This window comes from Salvelinus alpinus, chromosome 19 (genome assembly GCF_045679555.1).
Source record: "Salvelinus alpinus chromosome 19, SLU_Salpinus.1, whole genome shotgun sequence".
In the NCBI taxonomy this organism is placed as follows: domain Eukaryota; kingdom Metazoa; phylum Chordata; class Actinopteri; order Salmoniformes; family Salmonidae; genus Salvelinus; species Salvelinus alpinus.
The window spans coordinates 27,907,853-27,928,920 of record NC_092104.1 but is presented as its reverse complement, the minus strand read 5'-3'; the positions used below and the strand labels follow the sequence as shown (position 1 = coordinate 27,928,920).

At 44.8% G+C, this 21,068-nt stretch overlaps 1 protein-coding gene across 4 annotated transcripts in view; it reads right to left on the bottom strand.

Annotated features, from left to right (window-relative positions):
• Nucleotides 1-6,800: 6,800 nt before the first annotated feature.
• Nucleotides 6,801-21,068, bottom strand: part of LOC139545218 (histone-lysine N-methyltransferase NSD3-like) — a 28,650-nt gene continuing 14,382 nt past the window's right edge. For all 4 annotated transcript variants that reach the window (XM_071352744.1, XM_071352746.1, XM_071352747.1 and 1 more), the window contains 9 exons: nucleotides 20,719-20,921; nucleotides 20,446-20,558; nucleotides 19,882-20,028; nucleotides 19,684-19,806; nucleotides 19,239-19,355; nucleotides 18,882-19,023; nucleotides 15,581-15,687; nucleotides 11,381-11,585; nucleotides 6,801-11,184 (listed from right to left, as the gene is read on the bottom strand). In XM_071352744.1, coding sequence (XP_071208845.1) covers nucleotides 10,916-11,184; nucleotides 11,381-11,585; nucleotides 15,581-15,687; nucleotides 18,882-19,023; nucleotides 19,239-19,355; nucleotides 19,684-19,806; nucleotides 19,882-20,028; nucleotides 20,446-20,558; nucleotides 20,719-20,921 — 1,426 coding nt within the window. In that variant the 3' untranslated portion in view covers nucleotides 6,801-10,915. The remainder of the gene's footprint in view (nucleotides 11,185-11,380; nucleotides 11,586-15,580; nucleotides 15,688-18,881; nucleotides 19,024-19,238; nucleotides 19,356-19,683; nucleotides 19,807-19,881; nucleotides 20,029-20,445; nucleotides 20,559-20,718; nucleotides 20,922-21,068) is intronic.

Sequence of the window (21,068 nt, the reverse complement as noted above, 5' to 3'; positions counted from 1 at the left end):
CCTTTGATTCTAAGCAATGTTGTGCTGCTATTCTTATTGACTTGGCCAAAACTTTGATACGGTAGACCATTCCATTTTTGTGGGCCGGCTAAGGAGTATTGGTGTCTCTGAGGGGTCTTTGGCCTGGTTTGCTAACTACCTCTCTCAAAGAGTGCTGTGTATAAAGTCAGAACATCTGCTGTCTCAGCCACTGCCTGTCACCAAGGGAGTACCCCTACGCTCGATCCTAGGCCCCACGCTCTTCTCAATTTACATCAACAACATATCTCAGGCAGTAGGAAGCTCTCTCATCCATTTATATGCAGATGATAGTCTTATACTCAGCTGGCCCCTCCCCGGATTTTGTGTTGAACGCTCTACAACAAAGCTTTCTTAGTGTCCAACATCTTTCTATGCCCTTAACCTTGTTCTGAACACCTCCAAAACAAAGGTCATGTGGTTTGGTAAGAAGAATTCCCCACTCCCCACAGGTGTGATTACTACCTCTGAGGGTTTAGAGCTTGAGGTAGTTACCTCATACAAATCAAATCAAATCAAATCAAATTTTATTAGTCACATACACATGGTTAGCAGATGTTAATGCGAGTGTAGCGAAATGCTTGTGCTTCTAGTTCCCACAATGCAGTAATAACCAACAGTAATCTAACCTAACAATTCCACACTACTACCTTACACACACACACAAGTGTAAAGGGATAAAGAATATGTACATAAAGATATATGGATGAGTGGTGGTACAGAACGGCATGGCAGATGCAGTAGATGGTATAGAGTACGGTATATACATATGAGATGAGTACTGTAGGGTATGTAAACATAAAGTGGCATAGTTTAAAGTGGCTAGTGGTACATGTATTGCATAAAGATGGCAAGATGCAGTAGATGATATAGAGTACAGTATATATACATATGAGATGGGTAATGTAGGGTATGTAAACATTGTATTAAGTGGCATTGCTTAAAGTGGCTAGTGGTACATTTTTACATAATTTCCATCAATTCCCATTTTTAAAGTGGCTGGAGTTGAGTCAGTATGTTGGCAGCGGCCGCTAAATGTTAGTGGTGGCTGTTTAACAGTCTGATGGCCTTGAGATAGAAGCTGTTTTTCAGTCTCTCGGTCCCTGCTTTGATGCACCTGTACTGACCTCGCCTTCTGGATGATAGCGGGGTGAACAGGCAGTGGCTTGGGTGGTTGTTGTCCTTGATGATCTTTATGGCCTTCCTGTGACATCGGGTGGTGTAGGTGTCCTGGAGGGCAGGTAGTTTGCCCCTGGTGATGCGTTCTGCAGACCTCACTACCCTCTGGAGAGCCTTACGGTTGTGGGCGGAGCAGTTGCCGTACCAGGCGGTGATACAGCCCGACAGGATGCTCTCGATTGTGCATCTGTAGAAGTTTGTGAGTGCTTTTGGTGACAAGCCGAATTTCTTCAGCCTCCTGAGGTTGAAGAGGCGCTGCTGCGCCTTCTTCACAACGCTGTCTGTGTGGGTGGACCAGTTCAGTTTGTCCGTGATGTGTACACCGAGGAACTTAAAACTTTCCACCTTCTCCACTACTGGCCCGTCGATGTGGATAGGGGGGTGCTCCCTCTGCTGTTTCCTGAAGTCCACAATCATCTCCTTTGTTTTGTTGACGTTGAGTATGAGGTTATTTTCCTGACACCACACTCCGAGGGCCCTCACCTCCTCCCTGTAGGCCGTCTCGTCGTTGTTGGTGATCAAGCCTACCACTGTAGTGTCATCCGCAAACTTGATGATTGAGTTGGAGGCGTGCATGGCCACGCAGTCGTGGGTGAACAGGGAGTACAGGAGAGGGCTCAGAACGCACCCTTGTGGGGCCCCAGTGTTGAGGATCAGCGGGGTGGAGATGTTGTTACCTACCCTCACCACCTGGGTGCGGCCCGTCAGGAAGTCCAGGACCCAGTTGCACAGGGCGGGGTCGAGACCCAGGGTCTCGAGCTTGATGACGAGTTTGGAGGGTACTATGGTGTTAAATGCTGAGCTGTAATCGATGAACAGCATTCTCACATGGGTATTCCTCTTGTCCAGATGGGTTAGGGCAGTGTGCAGTGTGGTTGCGATTGCGTCGTCTGTGGACCTATTGGGTCGGTAAGCAAATTGGAGTGGGTCTAGGGTGTCCGGTAGGGTGGAGGTGATATGGTCCTTGACTAGTCTCTCAAAGCACTTCATGATGACGGAAGTGAGTGCTACGGGGCGGTAGTCGTTTAGCTCAGTTACCTTAGCTTTCTTGGGAACAGGAACAATGGTGGCCCTCTTGAAGCATGTGGGAACAGCAGACTGGGATAAGGATTGATTGAATATGTCCGTAAACACACCAGCCAGCTGGTCTGCGCATGCTCTGAGGACGCGGCTGGGAATGCCGTCTGGGCCTGCAGCCTTGCGAGGGTTAACACGTTTAAATGTTTTACTCACCTCGGCTGCAGTGAAGGAGAGCCCGCAGGTTTTGGTAGGGGGCCGTGTCAGTGGCACTGTATTGTCCTCAAAGCGGGCAAAAAAGTTGTTTAGCCTGTCTGGGAGCAAGACATCCTGGTCCTCGACGGGGCGGATTTCCTTTTTGTAATCCGTGATTGACTGTAGACCCTGCCACATACCTCTTGTGTCTGAGCTGTTGAATTTCGACTCGATTTTGTCTCTGTACTGAGACTTGGCCTGTTTGATTGCCTTGCGGAGAGAATAGCTACACTGTTTGTATTCGGTCATGCTTCCGGTCACCTTGCCCTGGTTAAAAGCAGTGGTTCGCGCTTTCAGTTTCACGCGAATGCTGCCGTCAATCCACGGTTTCTGGTTTGGGAATGTTTTTATCGTTGCTGTGGGTACGACATCGTCAATGCACTTCCTAATGAACTCGCTCACCGAATCAGCATATTCGTCAATATTGTTGTTGGACGCGATGCGGAACATATTCCAATCTGCGTGATCGAAGCAGTCTTGAAGCGTGGATTCAGATTGGTCGGACCAGCGTTGAACAGACCTGAGCGCGGGAGCTTGTTGTTTGAGTTTTTGTTTGTAGGCTGGAATCAACAAAATGGAGTCGTGGTCAGCTTTTCCGAAAGGGGGGCGGGGGAGGGCCTTATAAGCGTCGCGGAAATTAGTATAACAATGGTCTAGTGTTTTTCCAGCCCTGGTAGCACAATCGATATGCTGATAGAATTTAGGGAGTTTTGTTTTTAGATTAGCCTTGTTAAAATCTCCAGCTACGATGAATGCAGCCTCAGGGTGTGTGGTTTCCAGTTTACAAAGAGTCAGATAAAGTTTGTTCAGGGCCATCGATGTGTCTGCTTGGGGGGGAATGTATACGGCTGTGATTATGATTGACGAGAATTCCCTTGGTAGATAATGCGGTCGACATTTGATTGTGAGGAGTTCTAGATCAGGTGAACAGAACGACTTGAGTTCTTGTGTGTTGTTATGATGATCACACCACTTCTCGTTAATCATAAGGCATACCCCCCCGCCCCTCTTCTTACCGGAAAGATGTTTGTTTCTGTCGGCGCGGTGCATGAAGAAACCAGCTGGCTGCACCGACTCCGTTAGCGTCCCTTGAGTTAGCCATGTTTCCGTGAAGCAGAGCACGTTGCAATCCCTGATGTCTCTCTGGAATGCTACCCGTGCTCGGATTTCATCAACCTTATTGTCAAGAGACTGGACATTGGCGAGTAGTATGCTAGGGAGTGGAGCGCGATGTGCCCGTCTCCGAAGCCTGACCACGAGACCGCCACGTTTTCCCCTTTTTCGGCGTCGCACAGGGTCGCCGGCTGGGATCAGATCCATTGTATTGTGTGGAAGGCAGAACACTGGATCCGTTTCGGGAAAGTCATATTCCTGGTAGGAACGATGATGAGTTGACGTTAATCGTATATTCAGTAGTTCCTCCCGACTGTATGTAATGAAACCTAAGATTACCCGGGGTACCGATGTAAGAAATAACACGTAAAAAAACAAAATACTGCATATTTTCCAAGGAACGCGAAGCGAGGCAGCCATCTCTTTTCGGCGCCGGAAGTTTCACAAGCACTTGGGAGTATGGCTAGACGGTACACTGTCCTTCTCTCAGCACATATCAAAGCTGCAGGCTAAAGTTAAATCTAGACTTGGTTTAAAAAATAATAATGATTTAATCCATTTTAGAATAAGGCTGTAACGTAACAAAATGTTGAAAAAGTCAAGGGGTCTGAATACTTTCCGAATACACTGTAGAAACACTCCAGACTAGTACTCACCGGCACACGACCAGCTAGATGACATTGGTGAAAACTCTGTTCCAATACCTGAGCCAGAGTCACCGCTGAGGAGCAGAGGCAAACAACTGGATCAGTATCTCTCTCTCTTTCTCTCCCAGCAGCTGTTCTGATGCCAAACAGCATGTGTAGTTTACAGTCAGGCCTTACCTAGCAAGGCCTCCCTCTCTGCTCTCGTCAAGAAGATAAGCAGCAGCATCACCAGAAATTGTGTAAAACATTCCACACACTGATACGAGGGACATGATCAGTACCATATGAATATAATAAGTAAGGCAGGACAAATGGTAACAGGGGAGTATACAATCATGAAAATGTCATGACTAGTTTCATAAAGATGTTGCTTCATGAATACCCCATTCAATTAAAATGTTACCAAACAAATATTTCCATTTAATGTTCCATGATTTCATTGAATTCAGTGCCTCCCCCAGCACACACCAGTACTCACAAACATGAGAGAGGTGGGGACATGGTCGTTCTCCACTCTGTGAAACTTATACAGCCACATCTCCTCTGCCTGGATCTCACAAATAAAGGTGGGAAGCTGTTGTCACACTGAGGGAGATCTCTCTCTCTCACACACACACTTAAGATCATTTAAATAATTTAAATAGCACCAAACAAGTCAATTTGTCAATGTTATTACATATTTGGATGTAACAATGTTAATAAACGTTATTACATTATATTAGAAACCATACAACACTCACAGGAAGACAACCAGAAGCAGCAGTTGAATAGACCCCTCTTCATCTTGTTTCTCAGGTTAGTTTCCAGACAGATAACTTGGTAAATTCAATGGCATCCTCTCCTAAATTGGAAGGGGAAAATAAAGAAAATGGTTTCAAAATTATTAATTTATAACAAAACAAATGTTATAACAAATGTATAACACAATTCATAACGCATTTAGTCTGACTGGTGACACATGGCTGAGTCTGGACCAAATCAAAGGGGCTGATTGGTAGATTGATTGGCGCAAGAACAGCTACATTTAGCAAGGAGAGAAGTCATACTAGTCTTTCCTGTTCCATATGGAATCACGCATCCTCGTGGTGATGTTTAAAATGACCAACTTAATTAGCTAACGTTAACTAATGCATATCTTGAACATCCAATTGATTCACAATTTCGTAATCTTACACTTAGTGCCCTGCCCCGATATTGCTGGCTACACCTCTATTCTCTTGCTAGAAGCCCAGCAACATTTTACGTCTCTACACATCTGGGAACTGATAACTTTATAATTATTATATATCTTTTTTTAATTTCACCTTTATTTAACCAGGTAGGCCAGTTAAGAACAAGTTCTCCTTTACAACTGCGACCTGGCCAAGATAAAGCAAAGCAGTGCGACAAAAACAACAACACAGAGTTACACATAAACAAAAGTACAGTCAGTAACACAGTAGAAAATAAAAATAGAAAAATGTATGTACAGTGTGTGCAAATGTATAAGAGTAGGGAGGTAGGCAATAAATAGGCCATAGAGGTGAAATAATTACAATTTAGCATTAACACTGGAGTGATAGATGTGCAGATGATGATGTGCAAGTAGAGATACTGGGGTGCAAAAGAGCAAGAGGGTAAGTAATAATATGGGGATGAGGTAGTTGGGTGTGCTATTTACACATTGGCTGTGTACAGGGAAAGTGATCGGTAAGCTGCTCTGACAGCTGATGCTTAAAGTTAGAGAGGGAGATATAAGACTCCAGCTTCAGAGATTTTTGCAATTCATTCCAGTCATTGGCAGCAGAGAACTGGAAGGAAAGGCGGCCAAAGGTGCTACGGGTGGGTGTTGCTATGGTGACCAGTGAGCTGAGATAAGGCGGGGCTTTACCTAGCAAAGACTTATAGATGACCTGGAGCCAGTGGGTTTGGCGACGGATATGTAGTGACGGATATGTAGTGATGACCAGCCAACGAGAGCATACAGGTCGCAGTGGTGGGTAGTATATGGGGTTTTGCTGACAAAACGGATGGCACTGTGATAGACTACATCCAGTTTGCTGAGTAGTGTTGGGGCTATTTTGTAAATGACATCGTCGAAGTCAAGGATCAGTAGGATAGTCAGTTTTACGAGGGTATGTTTGGCAGCATGGGTGAAGGAGGCTTTGTTGCGATATAGGAAGCCGATTCTAGATTTAATTTTGGAACTTCTTCTGAAAAAGTGTTGGAGCATTACCTGGTGAAAATCTCAGATCTATAATTTTGCTAGCGAAATTAGCAGGATCAACCTTTAAACTCGGTGTTTACGTCTTTCTCTGCATATTGATGTTCGCACCGATAGCTACCGTTCCCTTCCTGTCATCATCATCCTCGTCACGGGAGACCTACAAGAGTGATGATGCCCGGGGGAGAAAGCCTCTTGTCGTCACGTTAACCGGGTGACCTGTAGTGGACAAATGGTAGAATAACACATTTGATTACCAGGGCCGAAGAACACAGCAAAAAATACATACATCCAATTACTACAAATTATTTTCATCTGGAAATTGAAAGGATGATATTTTATTTCCCATGAAGACAAATGAGTTCCACTGAGACACAGTACAGCTTTATTTAAGTCAAACTTCAGGCATGTCTGAACTCCTCAGCTCCAACTCAACCTCACAACCTCATTTAGAATGAAAAGACAGAATCAATTGTTTGAAATAAAAAGACAGTCATGTACAAAAAGAGTGTCATCCTCACAGTCACACACATTTAGAAGCAACATTTTACAGGCAATAGCACGCCACAGTAACATGATCCTATGCAAGTTCAATGCAATCTATGTACAAGTCTTAACATTATGCTATATAACACAGGCTGCTGAACAGTAAAATAATATGGTAACTTTTTGTTCATCCAATTTTTCATTGAAGCAACATCGAGAGATGGGTACGACCAGAGCCATATATTTAGGAGTTGGGACACTGACGTTTCTGCATTATGATGCATTTTACATGACACAACAATATTCTATGGCAGCCATAAACAATGCTATGTAACTGAATGTCTAGAATTAGAACAATAATAAACATTTTAAAAGTTGGCCCAACTCTCTAAAATATATGGCTTTGGGTACGACCCCAGCAGATTCACCAGAGCACTTTCACTACATTACTGTGGTGAAATTAGTTCCTCTGAAATCACTGTTCCTCCTAATATCTGGGAGAGCATGTCAATCACATGTAATGACAGAAATAACAACTAGTATTGCACAAAATAAACAATAACTGAAAGGTGTAGAACAGAAACATATGACTCAGAGAGAGCCACTTTCAAAGTCTGTGTTGGATAATACTTTGATAGCTTAATCTTCGTAACCCTACTGTCTGACATCCCTTTCAGTGAGAACCAACTGTCTTTCCTAAAGTATGGCCACTATATGATCATGTATAAACATGGGTCAAATCGATAATGTCGGTGACAAACAGAATGACAACCTGCAACACACACTCAGACTATACTAGGCTGAATGATGTGTTCAAGTTCAACTGGCATAAAGTGAGTAAGTTCAAAAGGAGGTGCAAAAAATAAGGGTTATTTGGTTTGGCCTTGATAATCTCTGTGCGATACCAAGAGGATAAAAAGACAATACAATGACATAAAAGAGCATTAACATGTGGTTGTTTTAACATAATAAAGTAGCTTCAAAAATGCATACAAAAGATATCCCCAACAGATAAAAGAACAGATTCAGAACAGATTTGCGCTTCTTTCAGAATGGAAGGGGTGTTTTGCAGGGGAAGGGGTAGTTTGCAGTTTGCAGTTCTACACAAATTGCTGGTGTGTGTTGGGGCGAGTGTACAATGGTCTGGTTTACATGTTCACTTAGTGACGGTTAGAGAAGGTTAGAGACTAGTGACTCCTGTACAGGATCTGAAATTTGTCTGAATAGGCCGAATATCTATCATCTACCATGTCAAATCAGTTATCAGTAAAATACTCATGAAGTTCTTGAACACATTGCACTGTAGTACAAAACATGAACAAATACAAAAATAAAGAATGTAAAGAAAGAAAGAAATATATTTCAAGTTTTAAAAGTTTGTTAAAAATATGGAAAAGTGCATTGATGCACCCCATACTGCGCTGTGCGGACCAGTACTGAAATGATCTAAATCGAACACCTATCTGAAAAAAAAAACGATAATTTGGCAGGTTTGAGAGCAGTATGTCTATTAAAGTGTTAGTTTACCCTAAAATCTAATTTGATAGACGTTTCCATACTTCCACTTAAGTCTAACTGAGTCCATATTCCATTCTGTCGAGTTTAACCTGGTTTATGCATTAGGAGAATTCAGCATGCTTCAATTCGAAATGAATAGAAGATTTTGGCACAATCTAATTTATATTTTGTTAAGACAGACGTTGAATGTGGACAGCTTGACACTAAACAACAGAGGTATAGAAACGTTTGACAAACTTTTTGGGTGAGCTATCGTTTTACGGGCATAATCATAATCAGTCGGTAACGTACCAGAGAAGAGAAAGCACAGGCTCAGACTAATCTTGTAGTTTTATCATGATAATGCGAGTTTAGGCTGAATGAAGTGCTCGGTTATTTCAAATCACAATTTTCACTTGCTTTTAACTGCCTCAACATCAGTAAAGAGTCACAACACAGCCAGCCTGGCATATGAGCAGCTGTTAAACATTGTGGAATCATTACACTAATAGAAAACATGTTAAATGTATTAGACAACTACACACAGAATCATCAATTGTAAAGCTCCCTATTGTTTCATAGTATATGTTACTTAATACTTTGGGAGGGAGCGATTTTCCAATAGGTGTTTTTGATACATAAATCAACTAGTATAAAAATGGTGTGATATAATTGTAAAAATCTGTCATAGGAGGATGAGAGATTAAAAACACTTTACATAATACATGTATATGTTTGTAGAATATGATCTTTTCATTGTACTGAAGTTTAACTTAATATTTATACAAAACCAATTTGTGGAGATGCACACAGTCATACAAAAAGTGAAAATAAATACCCACTGAATGTACTTAACACCTTGAATTAAGATGAGGGCGTTAGTCGTTCTACTAGGGCAAAGAATAGAAAGTGTGGACGGCAGTAACTTGTGTCAGAGAACGTTTTCAGTCTCTCAAAGATATTTGGATCATGTCGTTGGACCTATAGCAGAAGTTACAATACAGTTTAAAATTCCAACATTACTACAGAAAAGAGGTATCCATTTCAAGCATGTACAATGTCATATGTTCTACTATATACATGTATGTTATGACGTACCTAAAGTATGTAGCAATAAATGGTGAAAGTGCTTTAAAAAGGTTTAGCAGAACAATTTAAAACAAAACATTTGAGTGCACAGTACAGTACACACACCATCACTTACATTACTGCACACAAGGCCAATGAACAGCCACCTATCTGTCAGGTCAGTGTATTGGAAATAAGAATCCCTCTAGGCGGGCTGCAGTACTGTGTACAAACAGACTGGGATCATATCTGTATAATACTCACTTAGGAGGAAATCATCACCAAACGTAAGCTGCTCAACCTCTCAATTTTAATGAAATGCAACTTCCTCTCCTAAACTGCCTTTCTATTTCCATAGATATACAGTGAAGGGGGCTGTGGATAACACTGATGTCTCCCCTCTTCTTCTGTGGTTTACAATAGGAGCCAATTATGTACACAATGGAGAGTGAGACTGGGGAACTGGCGAATGGATCTTACATGTAATGATGATGTGATGTCATACCATTACACTATAAGCCATTATAATTCACCTTATTAGAAGGACTATATTCACAAGGAGATCTGCTCATTGCTAAACACCTAAACAAACAAACAATAATACACCACTCACCGAGATGAAGTGAGATAATCTGTCTGTAAACATTAACAAACATATACATATATATATATATATATTTATATTCATCTATACTCATAAGTATATCAAAAACCGGTATAAGGAATGTCGGAATGTAGTGTGTAGTCCTGAAAATTGCACAAATCTGATTTTCTTCTCGTTGTGAAAGGAGAGCTAGATAGGGATAATAGATCATGTTTGGAGTGATGAGGGTTGCAGAGGAGTGTTGGGCCTGGCTCTGCTGTCTCATCAACACACAGCAAAGCCTTCTAAGGGTGTGAAACGGCACCTGGCCTCTGGCAACGGGCGCCAAACAACCCCAGCTCACAGGAAGTAAACAAAGAAAAAAGCAGCATGATGGAGGGAGGTTTACGCTCACTCTTCTTCCCCCTCACTGAGTTATTCAAAGTGCTGATTAACCAAGAACATAAGAACACTAACTGAGTTTCCACGCCTCTAGAAATGACAGAATCATGAAGTGTTGAAACTGAAACACTGGGTGTTTGGGGTGATGTCAGCGGCCGGAGAGAAAGGCAGGGCTATGGGCACACCTCTCCATCTCCCCTTGCCCTCTCCTCCACTCCCCCTATCCTTAAACACAGAGGAGCTCTGCTCCGATCTCTGATATAGAACAACTCTCACCGCTCACACCAGCCCATGGGAATCTCAAGTGTAACTGGTGGCTGCAGTTCTGGTCTATCTCACCTGAGGGCACATCTCTAATCACACCCTATTCCATAAAGGTATAGTGCTACATTTCTAGTGCACTATATAGGAATTAGGGTGCTATTTGAGACAGCTTCACTCTCAGTCCTACTGGCTGTGCTCCTCCTCAGGGTCCTGTGGCTCCTCTTTGACGCTGACCGTGCCAGGGGGGTGTGTGTGAGTGTGTGCAGGGTTGGTGTTGGGGCCCAGGGGACTGAGGGGGTTGTGGTTGGAGCAGCAGGGGCGGCCCTCTAGGGTAGAGGGGCTGAGAGCCCCCCCCTCATGTTCCCGGCAGAAGGAGCGAGGGCAGAAGTCACAGAGGGATGAGGCTAGGACACCACACACACTGCAGTCATGCCACGGGCACTCCCAACGGCCTAAACACACAGAGAAAAGGTTACTACTGACTTATAGACACACACACACACACACACACACACACACACACACACACACACACACACACACACACACACACACACACACACACACACACACACACACACACACACACACACACACACACACACACACACACACAGAGAGAGAGAGAGACAGACAGAGGGTGCGTACCATATGGAGGTTTGGTGAGGTTGAGACACAGCAGGTGGTAAGCTTTAGGACAGTCCTTCTTGTCACACATGACCAGCTCTCCTCCCTCTCCACAGCAGAAACAGATGTACTCATGTGTGTGTTTCCCCTCCGGTCGCAGCTTACGCTTCTTGGGCTTCAGTTTAGCGTTCCTCGCCTTCTCCTCCTTCTCCATCACCACCGCACTCTGATGGACAGACAGAAAAACAACGTTGTTTAACAATCCGCTCAGAGTGGACATTCTGAAAAATTACCTAGTTAAAGCTGAGAGAGAGGAGTTATCAGCCCTGCTAGGCCAGCTTTTATATCACCAGACTAACCCTTTAGGTGTTCTCCGTGATTGAATGTAGACCCTGCCACATACATCTAGTGTCTGAGCCGTTGAATTGCGACGGCTCAGACACGAGACGTATGTGGCAGGGTCTACAGTCAATCACAGATTACAAAAGGGAAACCAGCCCCAACGCGGATATCGACGTCTTGCTCCCAGACAAATGAAACAACTTCTTTGCTCGCTTTGAGGACAATACAGTGCCACGGCCCGCTACCAAAGCCCGTGGGCTCTCCTTCTCCGTGGCCAACGTGAGTAAAACATTTAAACGTATTAACCCTTGCAAGGCTGCCGGCCCAGACGGCATCCCCAGCCGTGTCATCAGAGTATGCGCAGACCAGCGGGCTTTGAGGACAATACAGTGCCACGGCCCGCTACCAAAGCCCGTGGGCTCTCCTTCTCCGTGGCCAACGTGAGTAAAACATTTAAACGTATTAACCCTTGCAAGGCTGCCGGCCCAGACGGCATCCCCAGCCGTGTCATCAGAGTATGCGCAGACCAGCGGGCTGGTGTGTTTACGGACATATTCAATCAATCCCTTTCCCAGTCTGTTGTCCCCACATGTTTCAAGATGGCTACCATTGTTCCTGTTCCCAAGAAAGCTAAGGTAACTGAACTAAATGACTATCGCCCGTAGCACTCACTTCTGTCATCATAAAGTGCTTTGAGAGACTAGTCAAGGACCACATCACCTCTACCTTACCTGATACCCTAGACCCACTCCAATTTGCTTACCGCCCCAATAGGTCCACAGACGACGCAATCGCCACCACACTGCACACTGCCCTATCCCATCTAGACAAGGGGAATACCTATGTAAATATGCTGGACTACAGCGCAGCATTTAACACCATAGTACCCTCCAAACTCATCATTAAGCTCGAGGCCCTGGGTCTCGACCCCGCCCTGTGCAACTGGGTCCTGGACTTTCTGACGGTCCGCACCCAGGTGGTGAAGGTAGAAAACAACATCTCCACCCCGCTGATCCTCAACACTGGTGCCCCACAAGGGTGCGTTCTCAGCCCTCTCCTGTACGCCCTGTTCACCCACGACTGCGTGGCCATGCACGCCTCCAACTCAATCATCAAGTTTGCAGACGACACTACAATGCTAGGCTTGATTACCAACAACGACGAGACGGCCTACAGGGAGGAGGTGAGGGCCCTCGGAGTGTGGTGTCAGGAAAATAACCTCTCACTCAACGTCAACAAAACAAAGAAGATGATTGTGGACTTCGGGAAACAGCAGAGGGAGCACCCCTCTATCCACATTGATGGTACAGTAGTGGAGAAGGTGGAAAGTTTTAAGTTCCTGGGCGTACACATCACAGACAATCTGAAATGGTGCACCCACACAGACAGTGTGGTGAAGAATGCGCAACAGCGCCTCTTCAATCTCAGAAGGCTGAAAAACCCTGACAAACTTTTACAGGTGCACAATCGACAGCATCCTGTCTGACTGTATCACCGCCTGGTACGGCAACTGCACCGCCCTCAACCGCAAGGCTCTCCAGAGGGTAGTGCGGTCTGCACAACGCATCACCGAGGGCAAGCTACCTGACCTCCAGGACACCTACACCACCCGATGTCACAGGAAGGCTAAAAAGATCATCAAGGACAACAACACCCGAGCCACTGCCTGTTCACCCCGCTATCATCCAGAAGGCGAGGTCAGTACAGGTGCATCAAAACTGGGACCAAGAGACTGAAAAACAGCTTCTATCTCAAGGCCATCAGACTGTTAAACAGCCATCACTAACATAGAGAGGCTGCTGCCAACATACAGACTCAAATCTCTGGCCACTTTAATAAATTGATTTAATAAAGGTATCACTAGTCACTTTAAATAACGCCACTTTAATAATGTTTACATATCCTACATTACTCATCTCATATGTATATACTGTATTATATATCATCTACTGCATCTTGCCTATGCCGCACAGCCATGGCTCATCCATATAGTTACAGTGGGGCAAAAAAGTATTTAGTCAGCCACCAATTGTGCAAGTTCTCCCACTTAAAAAGATGAGAGAGGCCTGTAATTTTCATCATAGGTACACTTCAACAGACAAAATGAGAAAAAAAAATCCAGAAAATCACATTGTAGGATTTTTAATGAATTTATTTGCAAATTATGGTGGAAAATAAGTATTTGGTCAATAACAAAAGTTTATCTCAATACTTTGTTATATACCCTTTGTTGGCAATGACAGAGGTCAAACGTTTTCTGTAAGTCTTCACAAGGTTTTCACACACTGTTGCTAGTATTTTGGCCCCTTCCTCCATGGAGATCTCCTCTAGAGCAGTGATGTTTTGGGGCTGTTGCTGGGCAACACGGACTTTCAACTCCCTCCAAAGATTTTCTATGGGTTTGAGATCTGGAGACTGGCTAGGCCACTCCAGGACCTTGAAATGCTTCTTACGAAGCCACTCCTTCGTTGCCCGGGCGGTGTGTTTGGGATCATTGTCATGCTGAAAGACCCAGCCACGTTTCATCTTCAATGCCCTTGCTGATGGAAGGAGGTTTTCACTCAAAATCTCACGATACATGGCCCCATTCATTCTTTCCTTTACACGGATCAGTCGTCCTGGTCCCTTTACAGAAAAACAGCCCCAAAGCATGATGTTTCCACCCCCATGCTTCACAGTAGGTATGGTGTTCTTTGGATGCAACTCAGCATTCTTTGTCCTCCAAACACGACGAGTTGAGTTTTTACCAAAAAGTTCTATTTTGGTGTCATCTGACCATATGACATTCTCCCAATCTTCTTCTGGATCATCCAAATGCTCTCTAGCAAACTTCAGACGGGCCTGGACATGTACTGGCTTAAGCAGGGGACACGTCTGGCACTGCAGGATTTGAGTCCCTGGCGGCGTAGTGTGTTACTGATGGTAGGCTTTGTTACTTTGGTCCCAGCTCTCTGCAGGTCATTCACTAGGTCCCCCCGTGTGGTTCTGGGATTTTTGCTCACCGTTCTTGTGATCATTTTGACCCCACCGGGTGAGATCTTGCGTGGAGCCCCAGATCGAGGGAGATTATCAGTGGTCTTGTATGTCTTCCATTTCCTAATAATTGCTCCCACAGTTGATTTCTTCAAACCAAGCTGCTTACCTATTGCAGATTCAGTCTTCCCAGCCTTGTGCAGGTCTACAATTTTGTTTCTGGTGTCCTTTGACAGCTCTTTGGTCTTGGCCATAGTGGAGTTTGGAGTGTGACTGTTTGAGGTTGTGGACAGGTGTCTTTTAAGTTCAAACAGGTGCCATTAATACAGGTATCGAGTAGAGGACAGAGGAGCCTCTTAAAGAAGAAGTTACAGGTCTGTGAGAGCCAGAAATCTTGCTTGTTTGTAGGTGACCAAATACTTATTTTCCACCATAATTTGCAAATAAATTCATTAAAAATCCTACAATGTGATTTTCTGGATTTTTTTTCTAATTTTGTCTGTCATAGTTGAAGTGTACCTATGATGAAAATTACAGGCCTCTCTCATCTTTTTAAGTGGGAGAACTTGCACAATTGGTGGCTGACTAAATACTTTTTTGCCCCACTGTATATGTACATATTCTTATTCATCCCTTTACATTTGTGCGTATAACGTAGTTGTTGTGAATTTGTTAGATTACTTGTTAAATATTACTGCACTGTCGGAACTAGAAGCACAAGCATTTCGCTACACTCGCATTAACATCTGCTAACCATGTGTATGTGACCAATAAAATTTTATTTGATATCGACAACATGGCAGACAAACCATGGACAGAAGGGATCTGCTAAGGTGAGACATCAGTAACATGTTACTTGATTCCTACATGATGCTGTCATAATGAGAATGTGGGTTTGTCCCATACCGTAGGCCGCACCCCCAGGAAGCCAGAGCAGTTCTCAGCACCACAGTGGCACGACGACCTTCTGTTACCCATAAGGTCCAGATTATAGTTAAACGTCAGCTCAGTGCCTGTAGAACACACACACAGACTATTATAGTTAAACGTCAGCTCAGTGCCTGCAGAACACACACACAGACGATTATAGTTAAACGTCAGCTCAGTGCCTGCAGAACACACACACAGACGATTATAGTTAAACGTCAGCTCAGTGCCTGCAGAACACACACACAGACGATTATAGTTAAACGTCAGCTCAGTGCCTGCAGAACACACACACAGACGATTATAGTTAAACGTCAGCTCAGTGCCTGCAGAACACACACACAGACGATTATAGTTAAACGTCAGCTCAGTGCCTGCAGAACACACACACAGACGATTATAGTTAAACGTCAGCTCAGTGCCTGCAGAACACACACACAGACGATTATAGTTAAACGTCAGCTCAGTGCCTGCAGAACACACACACAGACGATTATAGTTAAACGTCAGCTCAATGCCTGCAGAACACACACACAGACTATTATAGTTAAACATCAGCTCAGTGCCTGCAGAACACACACACAGACGATTATAGTTAAACGTCAGCTCAGTGCCTGCAGAACACACACACAGACGATTATAGTTAAACGTCAGCTCAGTGCCTGCAGAACACACACACAGACGATTATAGTTAAACGTCAGCTCAGTGCCTGTAGAACACACACACAGACGATTATAGTTAAACGTCAGCTCAGTGCCTGTAGAACACACACACAGACGATTATAGTTAAACGTCAGCTCAGTGCCTGTAGAACACACACACAGACGATTATAGTTAAACGTCAGCTCAGTGGATGTAGAACACACACACAGACGATTATAGTTAAACGTCAGCTCAGTGCCTGTAGAACACACACACAGACGATTATAGTTAAACGTCAGCTCAGTGCCTGCAGAACACACACACAGACGATTATAGTTAAACGTCAGCTCAGTGCCTGTAGAACACACACATAGACGATTATAGTTAAACGTCAGCTCAGTGCCTGCAGAACACACACACAGACTATTATAGTTAAACGTCAGCTCAGTGCCTGCAGAACACACACACAGACGATTATAGTTAAACGTCAGCTCAGTGCCTGTAGAACACACACACAGACGATTATAGTTAAACGTCAGCTCAGTGCCTGTAGAACACACACACAGACGATTATAGTTAAACGTCAGCTCAGTGCCTGTAGAACACACACACAGACGATTATAGTTAAACGTCAGCTCAGTGCCTGCAGAACACACACACAGACGATTATAGTTAAACGTCAGCTCAGTGCCTGTAGAACACACACACAGACGATTATAGTTAAACGTCAGCTCAGTGCCTGTAGAACACACACACAGACTATTATAGTTAAACGTCAGCTCAGTGCCTGCAGAACACACACACAGACGATTATAGTTAAACGTCAGCTCAGTGCCTGCAGAACACACACACAGACGATTATAGTTAAACGTCAGCTCAGTGCCTGCAGAACACACACACAGACGATTATAGTTAAACGTCAGCTCAGTGCCTGCAGAACACACACACAGACGATTATAGTTAAACGTCAGCTCAGTGCCTGCAGAACACACACACAGACGATTATAGTTAAACGTCAGCTCAGTGCCTGCAGAACACACACACAGACGATTATAGTTAAACGTCAGCCCAGTGCCTGCAGAACACACACACAGACTATTATAGTTAAACGTCAGCTCAATGCCTGCAGAACACACACACAGACGATTATAGTTAAACGTCAGCTCAGTGCCTGCAGAACACACACACAGACGATTATAGTTAAACGTCAGCTCAATGCCTGCAGAACACACACACAGACTATTATAGTTAAACATCAGCTCAGTGCCTGCAGAACACACACACAGACGATTATAGTTAAACGTCAGCTCAGTGCCTGCAGAACACACACACAGACGATTATAGTTAAACGTCAGCTCAGTGCCTGTAGAACACACACACAGACTATTATAGTTGAACGTCAGCTCAGTGCCTGCAGAACACACACACAGACGATTATAGTTAAACGTCAGCTCAGTGCCTGTAGAACACACACACAGACTATTATAGTTGAACGTCAGCTCAGTGCCTGCAGAACACACACACAGACTATTATAGTTAAACGTCAGCTCAGTGCCTGCAGAACACACACACAGACGATTATAGTTAAACGTCAGCTCAGTGCCTGTAGAACACACACACAGACGATTATAGTTAAACGTCAGCTCAGTGCCTGTAGAACACACACACAGACTATTATAGTTAAACGTCAGCTCAGTGCCTGCAGAACACACACACAGACGATTATAGTTAAACGTCAGCTCAGTGCCTGTAGAACACACACACAGACGATTATAGTTAAACGTCAGCTCAGTGCCTGCAGAACACACACACAGACGATTATAGTTAAACGTCAGCTCAGTGCCTGCAGAACACACACACAGACGATTATAGTTAAACGTCAGCTCAGTGCCTGTAGAACACACACACAGACGATTATAGTTAAACGTCAGCTCAGTGCCTGTAGAACACACACACAGACGATTATAGTTAAACGTCAGCTCAGTGCCTGTAGAACACACACACAGACGATTATAGTTAAACGTCAGCTCAGTGCCTGCAGAACACACACACAGACGATTATAGTTAAACGTCAGCTCAGTGCCTGTAGAACACACACACAGACGATTATAGTTAAACATCAGCTCAGTGCCTGCAGAACACACACACAGACGATTATAGTTAAACGTCAGCTCAGTGCCTGCAGAACACACACACAGACGATTATAGTTAAACGTCAGCTCAGTGCCTGCAGAACACACACACAGACGATTATAGTTAAACGTCAGCTCAGTGCCTGCAGAACACACACACAGACGATTATAGTTAAACGTCAGCTCAGTGCCTGCAGAACACACACACAGACTATTATAGTTAAACGTCAGCTCAGTGCCTGGAGAACACACACACAGACGATTATAGTTAAACGTCAGCTCAGTGCCTGCAGAACACACACACAGACTATTATAGTTAAACGTCAGCTCAGTGCCTGCAGAACACACACACAGACTATTACAGTTAAACGTCAGCTCAGTGCCTGCAGAACACACACACAGACTATTACAGTTAAACGTCAGCTCAATGCCTGCAGGAGACAGGAGATCGATCAGAGAGATCAATCAACAAAGATACAGAACATGTGTGTGCTGCTCTCCTCACCAGCCTCCATGTCACACAGGGTGAAGAGGCCTATGCGTATGTCTCCGTTGACAGTCCATTTCTGTGTCTCACAGTTGGGGCTGCAGCTGTGGTTAATGAAGCGAGAGGAGTTCCCTTTGGGCCCGGCATCTATCACCCGGTCCTGAAGAACACACACGCACACACACAGGCAGTTAGACATATACACACCGTTAGACCCCCCCACACACAGCCAAGAGACGCACACTACTGAACAGCGAGAGAGACAAATAGCTTAACAGATTCATACACATACTATGTATTACCGGTCATGAGGTGGAGATGTCAATTAAAGGAGCCCATTTCAGACTACTGGGACACAGTCTAAAATGTCATTACCTTGGTGAGAGTGAGCATGTAGAAGTCGGTCACGTGGTTCTCATGAGCGCGTTTGATTCGCTGCTGGCACTCCTCTGAATCGATCACCTCTCCCACGTACTCTGTCACAAAATCTCCCTGCAGAAGAGGCACAGAGCACATACAAAACACAATACACATCAATACTTACAACAAAGCACACCTGTGGTGTTATTAATAATCATCTCTGAGCTACACATAACACAGGCTCGGTTCCATTTTGGTCTTTAACCCCGTTCCCTAAGCCCTCAGCCTGTTCACAGATCTGAAAGGTTTGGATAGGTTCAAACAATATGACAGGCTAGGTGGAACCCTCACAATGCTGCTAATGCCAGTCAATTTCAAAGGACACCTAAAGGGTTAGGGTCTAGGGATAGAAATAGAACCAGGCCCCACACTACGTCCACCCCAGTGACACCTCACTCACCTTCCTGAGGGCCTGGTTGGTCTTGAGGCCCCAGCCGCAACCCTCTGTCTTAATGACTTCTGTCTCAGAGTACAGACGCTTCGAGAAGCATTGGTTCTCACAGCTATCACCTGCTGGACACACCTAGAACAGGAAAACAGGGCTGAATAGGGCTGCACACGCAAACACACACACACACAAACACACACACACACCAACCTGTGAGTGACACTCATACTGCAGCATGCGGTTGAGACATTGGGAGTCCAGGCTGCAGGGGTGTTGGTCTGTGGGCTTACAGTTGCATCGTGGGATTTCTGACAGGTCGGCTATGTGCACCTGCACCTTTCCCACTGGCTTGTTGGACTGAGAGAGACATGACAACAATGTCACAATGAGATATAAAGAGGTCTCATTCAGCTCATTCCATTTTGTTCGGCAAAGCAAGACTATATATGGCAGAAGATTTGTAGGGCAGGGTATGTATTTGTAGGGCAGGGTATGTGTTTGTAGGGCAGGGTATGTGTTTGTAGGGCAGGGTATGTGTTTGTAGGGCAGGGTATGTGTTTGTAGGGCAGGGGTGTAACACAGGAGGTTGGTGGCACCTTAATTGGGGAAGACGAGCTCGTGGTTGTGGCTGGAGCGGAATCAGAGGAATGATATCAAATAGATCATACACATGGTTTGATGCAATTCCATTTGCTCCGTTCCAGCCATTATTATGAGCCGTCCTCCCCTCAGCAGCCTCCACTGGGGTGTATATAGTATGACTGGATGTATTACCTTGATGAACTTGTATGGTGAGGGTTTGCGTGAGTTGCGTTCCTGCTCCAGGGCCTCCCTACTCTCCCTCTGAGCCTTGAGCTCCTGGAACCTGCGAGCAGCCTCCTCCAGAGCTGACACACACAGAAGGGATGGAATTACACTGTGCCTGTCTCACACACTCAGGGTCAAGGCACTATCATTTCACTCAAGAACCAATAGTCCATTTCATAGTTTCCCTTGACGATTCCCAATCTATTGTAGCACAGAGTACAGAGCCCAAGGTGGCCTCACCTTTCTTGAAGGTCTTGTTGATGTTGATTTGGCCAGTGACAGGGGTCTTGTCGTTCTCCACGTAGGGGAACACACGGCCCTGGTTGATCCAGTAGTAGTCATGGGAACCAAAGAAGAAGACGGGGAATTCTCCGATGTCGTGACGGAGCGTCTGGATGTTGGGAGGCACCAGGCGAGGGTTACAGATCTCCGCTGGCCACCACCTGACGGTGAGAGACAGGGGACAGCATGGAAGATCAGGAAAGAAAGAATGTTACCAGTCCAGAAGTTACAGCTAGCTTTAAGTGGCGGTGGGGAGGGGGGCGCAAGGTACGGCCCGCCGGGCACTTCAATCTGGCCCGCGAGACATT